Source organism: Anopheles gambiae, chromosome 3 (genome assembly GCF_943734735.2).
Source record: "Anopheles gambiae chromosome 3, idAnoGambNW_F1_1, whole genome shotgun sequence".
NCBI lineage: Eukaryota > Metazoa > Arthropoda > Insecta > Diptera > Culicidae > Anopheles > Anopheles gambiae.
Window position 1 is genome coordinate 30,467,639 of NC_064602.1, and position 14,319 is coordinate 30,481,957.

General features: G+C 46.1%; 1 protein-coding gene across 32 annotated transcripts in view; it reads right to left on the bottom strand.

Moving 5' to 3' along the window:
- Positions 1 to 14,319, bottom strand: part of LOC1280241 (piezo-type mechanosensitive ion channel component) — a 38,929-nt gene that overhangs the window by 12,563 nt on the left and 12,047 nt on the right. For 13 of the 32 annotated variants that reach the window (XM_061659005.1, XM_061659007.1, XM_061659015.1 and 10 more), the window contains 15 exons: positions 11,685 to 11,852; positions 8,354 to 8,449; positions 7,716 to 8,280; positions 7,333 to 7,627; positions 6,780 to 6,938; positions 5,267 to 5,360; positions 4,488 to 4,615; positions 4,224 to 4,421; positions 3,724 to 4,146; positions 3,510 to 3,655; positions 3,292 to 3,435; positions 1,663 to 3,222; positions 1,264 to 1,596; positions 1,039 to 1,199; positions 67 to 191 (listed from right to left, as the gene is read on the bottom strand). In XM_061659005.1, coding sequence (XP_061514989.1) covers positions 67 to 191; positions 1,039 to 1,199; positions 1,264 to 1,596; positions 1,663 to 3,222; positions 3,292 to 3,435; positions 3,510 to 3,655; positions 3,724 to 4,146; positions 4,224 to 4,421; positions 4,488 to 4,615; positions 5,267 to 5,360; positions 6,780 to 6,938; positions 7,333 to 7,627; positions 7,716 to 8,280; positions 8,354 to 8,449; positions 11,685 to 11,748 — 4,491 coding nt within the window. In that variant the 5' untranslated portion in view covers positions 11,749 to 11,852. Of the gene's footprint in view, positions 1 to 66; positions 192 to 1,038; positions 1,200 to 1,263; positions 1,597 to 1,662; positions 3,223 to 3,291; positions 3,436 to 3,509; positions 3,656 to 3,723; positions 4,147 to 4,223; positions 4,422 to 4,487; positions 4,616 to 5,266; positions 5,361 to 5,715; positions 5,827 to 6,779; positions 6,939 to 7,332; positions 7,628 to 7,715; positions 8,281 to 8,353; positions 8,450 to 11,684; positions 11,853 to 14,319 lie in introns of all 32 variants that reach the window. The other 19 variants (XM_061659035.1, XM_061659031.1, XM_061659033.1 and 16 more) reach the window with 12 other exon arrangements.

The following is a 14,319-nucleotide window of genomic DNA, read 5'->3' on the forward strand; positions in this document are numbered from 1 at the left end:
TACTCATTATCCAATGTCCTTTTGCAATCTGTTTGCATGCTTCGAGCGCTTAACCACTAAACAAACCTGCGTTTGGTACGAGCCTCGCCCAACCGTCAGTCCACCATTGTCCGACGGCATGTCCGACAGACCCTCGCCCTCGATGAACATAGAGTTGGCTGCCAGCTCGTCCTCTATCGGCGTGTGGTAGCCTGTGTAGGATGACATACTGTGAGTCTGCGGTAGCTGACGCCGTTCGGCATCTTCCGGTAGTGAAAGAGTATAAGCAGCAGCAGCAGCAGCAGCAGTAAAGAATCGTAAGAAAGAAAACCACACCCAGCCCAAACCACAGTGCCTCCATCGGTTAGCGTTTTTTGTCGATAACAATTCGTTCAACTACATAACTCAGTTTTGTATCGCCAAAGTCTACATAGTTGCATTCACACAACAAAAGTGTGCTACTAGAGAGTGATTTTGTGTGTGTGTTCGGAAGCAAACTACGCTACAATACCGGCTGCAGATAGATTGGTGCAATAACACACTACAATGCACAGGATGTTTGTAAAAGGCGCGCTAGAGTCCGTCCGGCAGTTTGTGATCCAAAACCAAACTCAGTGAACCAAACCAACCCATCTTAGGTACGATTAGTAAAGATAAAATAAAATAACTTAAAACATAAATACTTACATCGGTGTGTTTTTGAGTTTGGTTCACTTTAAAATTGACAAAACCTTGTGATCATATTTAAACGTTGCACAAGAATTATTTTCCTTCACAAACGAACGAAACCAGGCAGCGATCTTCAAAATTCAAACTCGCTTTTAAATGATTCCTAGACTGAGCGGAGACTCAGCCGCTTGACAGAACGCGAAACAACAATGCAACAATTCGAATTGCAAATTGTGGGACAAGCCAACACTTCGTTGCCGTACTGGTGGACACGCAAACGAAAAACGAATATAGCTGCTATACGTTTTGGGAAAGATAGGAAGAGGAGTAGTCGTGGCACGTGGCCACCAAACGGTACACACACACGGTTCGGGGTCTGAAAAATGTTACCTATGGCATGCGTAGCCGGGTCCTGCACTGCCTCCAGTATTTTCTGCTGCGTCGCTTTGATGCGATCCATCTTGGCTTTGATCTTCTCCAGTATTTGCCGTTCGCGTTCCGCCTCCTGGGCACTTTCCTTGATACGCAGCTCCTCGATGAGCTCGGCACCCCTAGAAAAGTACAAATGTATTATTAATTGAATGATGGATAGCATTAAACTTATCTTCAATGTACCTCGATGCCAAGTATTTGCTGGCCTTCGATTCGTTGATGATGTGACAGAAGTAATGGCTTGAGAAGAGGCGCCGCTGCAGCAGTAGAAAGGCGAAACACATCCCGTCCCAGAACAGTCCGGCATCGGAAGCAGGTGGTATGTTGCACTGCTCGCCCGGATCTACCGTACCGGGTGGGAGGGGTGGAAGTGCTGAGGACAGACAGTTCATACCGAACAGTTGCATCACCCAGCAGTTGTTGTTAACCAGCTGCTCCAGGAACAGACAGCCGAACAGCTGCAGAAACGCTTTGGCACCGATAACGAACACGTTGTAGCATATGAGAATGTTCCATCTAATGTGAAGAACAGGAAGAGACACTTAATAAACCAATATAGATTGACCGTTAAGCACTACGTACCGCTTCAAGATGTACTCGATCGAATGGAGATAAAAGTCCGTCCCTTGCCAGAGGAAAAAGAACGCCCCGATAAGGTAACCGATCGAAAACAGGTTCACCCGGCTCGATCCGGACAGAAACACTACCGCCAGCGTGAACCAGAAGGACACCAAAAACAGCGTCCGCTTCAGCATATCCAACCAGTTGCGCACCTTCGTGATGAAGTCCGGCGTTGGGTTCTGGAAGTTGCCCTCGTCCAGCTTTTGGAAATCGCCCAGCACCGACTGATTGCTACCGCCGCCAAATCGGCGCGGTGGCTCCCGCTCCAACCGAAACACCACCGTCTGCCGGCACAGAAACATTAGCAGCACAAAGTCCGACACCATCTTGTTGGCGAAGCTGCGGAACTCGTACGAATTTTCCGGCAGCATCGCCCAGATGCGGAAGTGGTCCAGCTGCGGCACGAACCACGGATAGTTGACGCACGCGAACGGTGGCAGCCCCACGAACAGCACGTACTGGATCGGGATGACGGTCACGATGAACCACGTCAGCCATCTCCACAGCCGCTGCAGGCCGTCGCGCGTCATGTGAAACATGACCGCCAGCCAGATGGCGTAGAAAATGGACAGCACGTCCATCCGGTTGCCCACCACCACGATCAGCGCGACGAGCGATATCTCAATGCCGAACTTGTAGTACCCGTAGTTGAACAGGTACTTGATCATGCGCGGTATATCCTTGTCCGCGTCGGCCCGCACGATGTTCGGGAACATTAGCGACGGCGTCTTGGGCGAACGTCCCAGCCGCATGCGGTGTATCGTCTGACGCAGAATGATCACCTGATGCACGGTCACTAGCAGAATGTACACCAGGTACGGGCGCAACAGATCGGACAGCGTTTCACCCGAGCCCGTTTTGCGCATCCCTATCCACTTGGCATTGTTCATGTCCATCAGCGTGGTGTTCGCGTCAATATTGGGACATTCACTCTGGAAGTCGCCCTCCTTGATGTACTTCACCTGATAGATCATGGTGATGATGAGCATTATGGCGGAAAACAGCGACATGATGCGTGTTATGCGGATCTGGTAGATGTACGTGAGCGAATCCTTGCCGGACGTGTGAGCTTTTACTGTGAACACGGAAAGCACCACGTACAGCAGGTGCAGGAAGTTGACCGAGTTGACGCTCAGCGAGAACGCCACGATCAGCACGATCTTTAGCAAGTGGATTTCGAAGAACAGCCACGTTAGCTCCAGCAGATCCAGTGCCATCTTCCAGGCTTTTCGGGCGAACCCGGTAATCTCCTGTCTGGAGAGCTTCCGGAAGCGAAAATCTTCAATCTTCTCGATTTGTTCCTCATCATCGTCATCCTCTTCGAGCGGGAGCTTCTCCCGAGCGGGTTGAGCATCGGCTTTCTGTCCCACGGTCGTGTCGGTAGCTGGAGGAACAGCTTCTCCCGAATCCTTTATCGCTCCATTATCGGCGTTCGTAAACGTACCGTAAGCGGGTCCATCGGTGGCAGGCGCCACGGGTTCTTGCTTGTCTTCCTCGTCCGACTGTTCTGCTTCGGTTTGGCTACAAAACAAACAATAAAAATCATAAGTATGCATTACATTTTTTAACTTCCTACTAACTTCTACTTACACGGATGGGATTTCGCTAATGATCAAAAACCTGTCGTGACAATAGTGCAGCTGAATGACGGTAATGATGACGACTAACGTTGGGTTAACCAAGTGTAGGAATAGTTGACCCGTTTTAAATATTTCCAATCCTATATCTTCTTGCCTGCAAAGATATTTGATATTTGAAGGTATGTTAGAGGATTTGAATGCATCGAAACCCAAAAAAACAATACATACAACTCTTTTGATATGCCTATAGCCGCCCAATACCGCGGAAACTGCTCGAACTGATGCAGATACACCAAGATCAAGATGGCCATCGAGTACAGGATGACGGTAATCCAGAACGTAAACATTACTCTCCGCCACACACTGAATGAAAACTGTTAAAAGATATTAACATCATAAGTAATTACATTCCAACGCTCAAATACTCAATTTCTATCCATACCTGGAAGGAAAGTAAAAAGCACAGGAACAGCACCATGTACACGATCCGGAACACGGTCATCCGGTTGCCAATGATGGCGGACAGGAAGAGTGTCAGGGCGACTACCCAGATCCAAAATTTGATCATGAAGGAGCGGAAAAATTTCGCCATTCGATCGACGATCGCGGACGACTTCTTTTCGAGCGGTCGTTCCGTTGCGGACGGTGGCCCTGTGGCAGCGGTCGTCGCTGCCCCAACCGGTAGCTGCAGCGGAGCCGCCATATTGGCGATCATCGATTCGCGGCGCTCCGTCTGCTTCTCCTGGATCAGCTGGCGCAGCGAGATCCAGAACATCGTGGTAAAGAGTGACTTTACGAGGAGTGGTACGATCGGATACTCGGTGCGTCGTACAAACCCTAGTTGCTCCAGATTGATCCCGGAACCCTGTGAGAAATTGGAAAAGGGAAATGGGAATTTTATAAATAGAGTAGCGAAGATTTCCTAATGTTAAGAGTATCTACCTCTACGACCGTTGGAAGCTCTGCTTCGGTTAGGTTCATCCCGTAAAGAAACTGAGCGATCAGTAGCACTTCCGCGTATATTACCAGGAACGGGCTGGAGTTCAGCATGTTCTTCCGATGGTTCGGTAAGATCCAGATCAGGTTAGCCCACAGCAACAGCACAAACGTTAACCAACTATGGTACATGATACTCCAAACCTGGAAGAAACCAAAGATCAGTCATTATTATTCCAGAAGATCTCATCCTAACCTTCCAGCACTTACCATCATTATGACATTGGTAAAGATGTAACTATTCTTATAAATATAGGAGGCCACATTCCGTATGGCCAGCAGCGCCTGCTCGAAGAAGCTCGAAGGTTCCTCCTCTTCTGAAATGGTTTTATTCGTTTCTTTAGTAGTGTTCGGTGTACCGTGTGATCGGGCGAAGATATTAAACAGTGTGGAGAGGAAGTTCACGCATTCGTAAGATTTGAAGTTTGTACAATTTGCGCATTCGCGCGATGGGTGCGTTGCATCGGTGCGAGTTGGTGCAATTGCAATCGTCGCCAGCGTTTCAGTTTTGTTGTCGTTTGGTTATCCATCACCGAGCACAAATACGGGACCATATTTACACAGACGCACATCATACACATTCATAGGCAGAGAGGCAGACAACAGTGGGGTTTACATAGTAAGGGTTTGGTGTTTGTGTATTTTTGTGGGTGCGGAGGCACGGAAAAAGCATTCGCGAGACGGTTACACATTTCATTGCCAATTAACAGAACAAAAAAAAAAAGAAAGAGACAAAATGAAAGAAAATGGAGGAAAAATGAAGAATAAAAACTTGGTTAAGTATAGTACACGCTGGCAGAATTTCAATGAGCAATCAATCAGTGACTCAAAAGCTTCGATGAGTGCAGGTAATGTGATGATGGCTAGCGATTAAATGGTTGTCTTTATGAGCGCGTAAACGTTTTTACTTTACTCTTTGCTATGATGCTGGTTGATGGTGCATTTCGTAGGTGTTCTTGTGTGTTTTTGCACAGTTTTGTAACACTTACCTAAGCTTTCTAACGCTATTTGATCGGTTTGAGCACAATCTTTGCCATCGTTCGCCGACGCATCTCGAATTCTATGCGTTCCGCGGCGCATCAGCTGCAAATTGAAGAAAAATGAAAAGCGATTAAAAGCTGGGCAAAAGGAAGATGTCAAGTATATTTCATATTTACAACACGCATGATATGTTACAGCGAACATTACGCACACACACATTCGGTTACAACACAGCACAAAAGATAAGAAGAAATTTTAAGCTAAACTCGTAGTAAAAAGATGGTGAGGAAGAAAATTTTGAAAAAGAGAGAAGTTACCACCAATCACTAAAGAAGTGGAGAGCACGTGACCGGAAACGGTTTCGCAGAACTTACATACTTATCGCACTAAAAGGGAGTGGGGTTAGAGAAAGGGCGAGGTGGGGTAAACAACAAATGCATGCAAATCGAATACGTACGGGTGTCCGCTCGTCCGGAATGTCGGTATTTATGGTGCTGTTGCCTCTGCCGTACGTCGTCGACCTACCGTAGGTATAGTATCCCCGAGCACTCGGACCGTTGCTTTGAGACTGGTGGAGGGGTGGTGTGTATATGTTTGCGTGTGTTTATCGTACCGATCACCCACAGCCAGTACCCGTCCGTACCACACACACACACGGTCGCACACAAATTATGTTAGGATGATCATGATGAGATTTGATGAGTGAATGAGCGGATGATAATTGCGCATGATGATGATTTTGGCGAAATTTTGGCCGAAAGTATCAAACAAGTGGCAGTTACAAACAAAGAAAATACAGCCAATGATGTTTTAATTTAAAGAAAAGTTTCCATAAAGAAATAAATAACAGATCCCACGCCAACAACACATCATCGGATCGTCCATACGTTCCAAAATGTTAGGATCGCAACACAGAGCAATGTAAGAGAGAAAAAAGAGGAAAAAGAAAGAACAGAAAACACACTAAATCAAAACACAGCATTTGATTTCAGAAAAGAAAAGGTTAGTAAAAGTAAAAGAAAATTGTTTTTACAGTTAAAAATCCATGTATAATAGTAGATTATTGGAAAAGTAGTAAAAGAATAAGTAACATTGTTAATTTGAATACACTAAAGGAAAAAAGCACTGTTAGAGAAGTTGTCGTTAGCAATAGGAAAACAACACTTTGGCTGTAGCATGATTACGTTACGGTTGTTTTACAAAAATTCGAAATATTAGCATTAATGGAATGGAATGAGCAATGTTTAAGGCCATTATCACTTTTTACGATCTTCTCGGCAAGCATTTGAATCGATGAGCAACACTGTGGATAAAGCATTCCGGTCGCGGCAGATGGCAGTTTTAAAATGCGAGCTTACCTTCGGTGTTTGTTGTGCAGAAGGGAAAAAAGGGGCAAACTAAACTACCAAATCGCAACTGAATCTTCCAAACAAACGCGCTTGCAATTATCTCGAAGCAAACAAGCTAACAAAAACACACAGATAAACTTCAGAAAGGAGGGGGGAGAGAGTTACTGCTTACTTTCACCTTCCGGGCGGCACCGCGCCACCGATCGCTGGTGAGCGTTTTGCGCAGAATGTTCTTGCGCTGCATGCGGAAGGAGATCTGATTTTGCAGCCTAATGCCGTTCTCGAGCTGACTGGACAGATCCAACCGTTTTCTGTCCTTTGTAGTATCGCTCTAATTTAGTTTTAGGAAATACCATTAAACATTACATGCAGCAACAGCAGCAGCAGCGGCAGTAGCAGGAGCAAACGGCAACAGTAAGGAGGTGAGCGATTAGGTTAATAGGTACGAGGAGCAAGTTCGTAGGAAAATTTCATCATCACACAACCATCAGTTAGCAGTATAATGCAACGCAAAGGGTATTGTTGTTTAAAGGAAAGGGTTTTTTTTGTTTGAGCATCCATGAGCAACATTCCAATGTGAGAGGGTCGGGTTGGCAATAATAGAATGAGATTGAGTAGATTTTTGTTTTTAGTATCAATGTTACCATATCCGAGGTAAGTGTTTAGTGTCCACAACCTGTGAAGAAGTCCCGAATGAAAGAAACCTCCCACCACACAATACTCACTCTTGTTCGTAACAGCAACGATGAGGTCATCGTTAGCGTGTAGTAGCAGAGCAGCAGGAAGATCGGATTCAGATACACGTCCGTGTCGAGATCCGAGTTGAAGTGCACGTCCCGGATGTCGGTCCCGTTCGCCAGATTGCAGGACGAGTTCAGGATCGGCTTCAGGGCGAGTACGCGCGCCGCCGTATCGTTAAAGTACAGCACCTCCTGGGGCCAGGGGTTCTGGTAGGCTAGCAGCAGCACGATGTGTATGACTAGCACTACTAGCACGATTTTTAAAACTATTCCAAACGCTCTGTTGAAAAAGGGGGAAAAGCAATAAAGAAACACAAGAACCTGTTAATATGTTCTGTCCTCAAAAGTAAGCAATTCGTTGCACATACCTATCTAGCTTCTTGTAGCATCCCCACCAGGAGGCAGCACCGAGAAACACCACAAAGTACACGCCACTAATCGCGGACGGTTGTATGATGCCGACCACGCACAGCATACACATCGACAGCAGTACGCCCAGCGTGGTGAAGAAGGGCAACCGTTCCGGGCTGATCAGGCTCGTCTGCGGTTCGCTCTCCTCGGTCTCAGCCGCTGGTCCTTCTCCTTCCGCGTCAGCGCCCTGCTCGGTGTCATCTTCGGCCGTGTTCCCGTCGGCACCTCTCCTCCGTCGCCTCCGCCTCGGCACTATCACGCCCGTCAGCTTCCGCAGGACGATATGCACGGTCACTGCACCGACCAGCAGGATAGCTTCCGGCGCCAACCAGTACACCACCATCCAGGCACCGAGCCCATTGAACGACACCAGCCCAATGTGGCGCAGTATAATCTCGCCCAGACTGCACGATTCGACCGAGCTGCCCGGGAAGGAGATCAGTATCAGCTGGAACACGATCACAGCCGCCAGGTCGAGCACGACAAACAGTATTAGTAGCCTCATAAAAAGTCCAGTTGGTCCTGCGCGGGAAAACATGAAAGCCGAAATCACTCAACAGATAACAGGGATGGTGAATGAACGCTGACCACTTACCCTGGATAGTTTTCTTGTTGGCAACAGGCACGTACGGTATTACTAATAGACATATCAAATATGGAATGGCCAGTCCTACCGGTCTCATCAGCACGCCTGCAATGGTAAAACGATACAATAATATTCAATCAGATTTTCGGTCCACTTCTTGACTGTTTGATATATGTTAACTGTCGCGCAATTACTGCCCACTTTATTGATGTTATCGCATAAAATTGTTCCTTTTATCAGCTACCGCCAACGTGCTAATTGCATAATAGCGTGTCCCGTATCGATCAAACATCTAGCTGATAAAACGGACCAGCCGATAACCCTACCCAACCAAATCGAAAGTAAACACTGACAATGGTCAGCATTGAAGCGCCAGAGATAACGACGAGAGGCACAAGCTACTCGGTGGCGGGATTATGATAACATAATTTCTTCGTAATAGGAATTACCATTGGATTCCATTCAATCAGATTTTAATGCCGAAGACTTCAATGCGTTTATTTGAGGCTTAATCCAGGATTTTGTCTGAATTTTTTTATGAATTCGCAGAATGCAGAATCTACACTTTTTGACTACGCTTTAAAAAGATGGCATAAAAAACAAAGTTGTAAGGATCACAAAATTCCTCACGCCTCATGTAATGTTACGCTCTAGAAAAAAGGAAGGTTTAAACTACCCCCCAGTGGCTCAGTTCCCAAAAAAAAACCTCCCCGGGCATTCTCACAGGAACAAAGAAACTCCACGTGCAAAAAGGACACTCCCTTGTGCAACCGGGAAGTAGCCATCTCCATTAACGCCTGCACGCCCGGTTTGAGCTTGCAAAAAAATGTAGACGGCAAACCCAAAAAGAGCACACCCGGAAACCCAGAAGTTGCCGTGTAAAACACATCCACATCAAGCAATCCACAAATCCTAGAGGTACACCCCACAGGGGCACAGAGCACTAACGGGGTATACAAATGACCGACCGACCAGAGCTTGCCGAGGGAGTGTAATAAAATTAGCATACAAGTTGTGCCTCCCCGGGGGAGTTGCTGACATTACGCTACCGTTCCACCGGGCGGGAGGGGCTGCTGCTTCCCTATCGCTTTCGAAAGGTTAGCGAGCAACGGGAGGCATCCTCACTTCTTCTAGCAGCGAAGGGGACTGCGTCCCTAATGGGACGTGATGTACTAACACCGCGCAACGTTGCGACCAAGGGGGCCACCAGGACACAAGTCATCGCAATGTTTGAATGCATGATTTATGTCCTTTTTAAGCAATGGCGTGTAGTACTACCACTGCGCTTTGAAAGTGATACACACACCTTTACTAATCACACAACACGAAATCCCGCAAACGAACGCTACGCGTATCGGTAGCAAAAAGAACGGACGTCCTAATGCGTCCTAAATATCTCGATTATGGGAACACAGTTCCCGCTCCCCTTTGACCTCTTTTACGACCGCCAAGGGACGGCACACTATCAATTAGGGGAAAAGCGCCCGTGCGGTGGAAGGTCAGGCACTGTACTCGCCTTCGGGCTTTTTCTCTATAAACCAAAGCCCCTTGCAAAACAAAGTCAATGAAAATCGTATCTCCTCGCCCACCATGGGCAATCTTGACCTGCTGGCACAGGAAATGGCACAGGAGTTTGTCCCGTTTCGGCAGGACGACACGCGCCAGGAGAAATTGGGTCAGTCGTAGTCATCGTTCTAACCATAAAGACGCATCGCGGCGAAAAGGATCCCATATATCCTCCCAGCAACTAATTGAAACCTCCAGTCTACCGGACACACGCCGGACAGCAGAATCGGAGCACTAATCCGATCACACATGGGGTACACGGTGGTGGTGGTGATTTTGTTTGTCCTTTTTGTACGCCACACCGTGCGGGAAATCCTGGTGATTGACGTCAGCGAGCGATTCATTCACACCCGAGAGAACCCGTAAACACGCACAGCGCAGGAAGGATATTGGTTGGTAAGTAAATAGCTGGCAAGGTAAATAATAAACACCCGACCTAAAGACCCAACCTGCCAATAGGTGAGAATGGGTTCGTCCCCACGTGGCGTGATTCCCTAGTGGCGTTCTTAGCTAATCGATGCCGTTTGATACACCGATTACTATCCACTCTTTCCGGCGAAAGTGTGGGTTGGTCAGAGTGAACAAGTGTCCTGTGACTAGGCAAGAAACAAAAAGTTGATATCATCGTATACGAGACTATTAGGCTAAGGCTAAATTAAAGCTTCGTTGAGGTAGTTTTTGAGGATATAACCTTAAGAAGTTTGACGTCAAAATGGTTACAATAAGACGAAGTTCGTATTGTATTCTACGCAATTCTTAAAATATCCCTTATGGACATACACTTATAAAAAAGTTCTTTGTATTTTGAAACTACTTAGTTACCAATCCTTGAATGCTCCAATGCAGCACATTTTCATCATCCTGAAATCTACCAGAATTGATTTTCCTTCCAATAGGTGTCTTTAAGCCATCGCTGGGAAAAGTCCCGTTGAAACACCTGCCAACACTTCCCACACATCGTGCCAATGACCTAGCTTTGGAGAACCAACCCACCAGCACACAAGTCAGACGTCCAGCCAGCTCAGCACCGGATTTGGAATCACTTCCCCTTCCGGTGTAACGTCATGCCATGGGCAAAAACGATGATAAAGCCCCTTTTCCCACCATCACGACCTCCAACAAACAAGCGCGGAAAGGAAGTTCTTCTATCTGACATTTTAATCATTTTCCTTTCGTTGCATTCATTCGTCACACCCACCTGGTGAAAAAAGTGCCAATCCTTCTTGGTATTCTTATCGTCTTTATCGTCCAAAATCACGGGCGGCTCCGGAATCTTCACAGTTTTCCCTACCCCAAAACAAATAACAAGCGTCCGTGTCTCCCCCGGGGGTGCTTTTGTTGGCCACTTCCTGACCTTTCCGTTTACATTTCCGCGTGTTTTTATGCGTTGATAGGACGCATTTACCTCCCCTTTCCCTTACGCCTTTACCTTTAGTTCTGATTTGTTTGAAGAAGCAACGCCACAAACTAAACTACCACATCAAACCGTGGTATATCCGGATCTGTTTCGCATGCCATCTATTCCCGTTTTGTATTGTGTCAGTCACAACACAGCACAATGCGCGACCAGGACGCTGTTTGGTCGGTAGAAAGTTTTACGACACCCGAACCTGGACAGGCAGTGAGTGTGGGGTACTGCCTTCGTTTGCCGTAAAGGCAGTAAATTAAATTTAATGATAAATGCCTACACAAAAACACCAAAAACCCCACTTCTCCAACTTTTTGTGTTTTCTTTCTGCCACACCTAGAGCTAACCACCGAATAGCACACTTACATGTTGCGAGAATTAGCGGTAGAACCAACCGTTGAACAACAAGGCACAGGAAGTAGTTCGCCATTCTGGACGAGTTGGAAGATTCCGGTTGCGGTATATCCGAGAGGGAAGGTTTGTCGCAAGGTGTTTACCCCTTCTATCAACTGTACGCACTCATTCAGCTGGCTTCTGAAAGTAAGGAGATAGAAATAGAATTAGAAACAGTTTTATTGGAATAAAGCATATGCATTTCCGTATTTTTTTAATATTAAAGGCTTATTAAGTAATTAAAAGCTTAAGGATTAGAAGGATTAGACAAGATATCTCAACAACAAATGATATTCATCGCAACAACAAAGTATATCCTACCCTAACTTCCAAATGGCCAACCAACTACCTCACCATAGGCCTAAGCAACTGTTCAAAGGACGGACAACTTCCTTCAACATCGTCCAGAAGGCAAAGGTCATTGTTCGGAGTGTTCAGGTGAAAGTGAAATCACGCCATCCTGATAGCGCGTCGTGCGCCCGGCTCCACCTTCGGCTTTGAGGTCTAACAACACACGCACACACACACACTAGCCGTTCGTTTCGTGTGCTATTTTTTGCTACTATTTTAATCACTTCACGCAGAAACCCGCTGGCTGTTGTGCGGAGAAGAGCCAGGAAATTCCGTTCCGTTTTCAATTAAAGTATGAATATTCATAACAATTACCGGGCACGATAGATGCCTACCCTGAAAGCTGGCTACACCAGATCCAATTAAATTGCTTGTCACACTATCCTTGCGAAGATAGCAAAAAAGGTGTTGGAAAGTCGTGTGCTCCTGTTGAATATCTTACAAACATGAAGATGAAAAGTGAAAAGCTCCAACTTCGAAGCACATTAATTAGCAATATTGCACGGGCAGATTAAGATTACTGTGACGTATCGTGACGTAAGCTTCAACTGCTAAAACTCCTATTTCCCATGCTTCTCATGGCTATTTCACTAAGCTCACTGGGAGGCTATCAGCTAGAACAGAACGATCTCCCATATCAATGCCACCCAGCACCCCGGCTGGTCGGAACACATCACGCAAACATGACACGTTGTTGGTGGTGATGCTACCTCAATACCTGCTTTGACGGATGACGGATTAACCCTGACAGAGACAGAGGAACACAGACACACTGGACAGGGTTGTCGTCGTTCCATGCACGCGACCGGCATATGGATGATGAACTATCGGCATGCATGCATATCATTAGCGTAATTAGGAGCGAAATGAGAACCACTAGCCCCGACAAGACCACGACGGAAAAGTGCCTCCCTACCAATCGCTAATTTCCGCCCAAGTTTGTACCTGGGGTTTTTTGCTTCTTCTGCTTCCTCAGATCCAATCTCCGAGGTATCTTTTAATGCACAGCTAGGTTAATTAGCTAACCCCTAACCAGCTTTCGCGACGAGTCGTTGCGATCTACCACCCATCTCCATCCGCTAACAGTGGTGGACATTATCGGCTTCACCACCAATGCCAACAGCACACTGTATCTCGTGTTTCGCAAGTGAAGTTATCATGCAAGCTGAAGTTCTACATAACCCCTAAACAGAAACTATACACACGCAACACGATCACTTCTATCCTTTGCGTGTTCTCAGCGTGATTCCATATCGCATCAGGCGAATTAAAAAAGGATTGGTCAGTGTTGCGAGGAGCTGGGGTTGGTCATCCCTGCAAAATTTCCCAAAAATCTCCCAAAAACGCCATTTGCGTGATGATTTCGCCAACACAACCCTGTTTACATTTGTCGCATGGTTGCGAAATTTTGTGTACAAAACGATCATGAACAAGCGCGCCCAAAACCGTTCTATTAGCAAATTGCAAACGATTGCAAAATCGGGGTTTGAAAGAAAAAAATGTGCACAATGTGAACCTCAAATTGATAGCCCAAACAGGCGGTGTGAGATGAGCCGATGGACGATGGAAGAACATGTTCGGTTGTAGTGTTATTATTTACATTATTATTATTTTTATTATTTTTACTATCGGACAGTAAAAACGCCCACCCGCGGGACATTTTCGCTGCATTTTACACATCAGGAAGCAGATGGATTCGGAAATAGAAACGGCAAACAGCACAGCACGGGGTATCACAGCGCTGTGCTGAAGCAATTTGCCGGTCCCAAGAGAGCTAATCTATGACATCATGGTCAAACAACTCATCTTTTAGCGATGTAAAAAAAGGGAAGGAACTATAAAAAATGATGACGATCATGTGTGCGAACCGATCGCTCTAAAATAAGGGGTCGGCAATTTTTTTCCAGAAAATGGTACAATTGAAGAAATTGAAGTCACTTTACTGAGATTTTCCGGAGTTGAAAACTAGCTAATGAGGAAGATCGTTACTGGAACAATAACATATATTTTTATTTTTATTCACAAAGACAAACAACTATTGTAGCTATTTTTAGTGTTTTGCACCACATCAGCATTTTAAATTACATTGGAAAAAGGGAGTTGCATCCGACATTCGATTAACTCAAGCAGAGGAATACCTGTGACCTTGAGAATATTAGACACAAAATGCTCAATCTTCACAATGTTCAGCTACCTCCCATCACACAAAGATTCGTTTGATACGCTCTTATCGTTGGTTTAAATCCTCACAAACTAT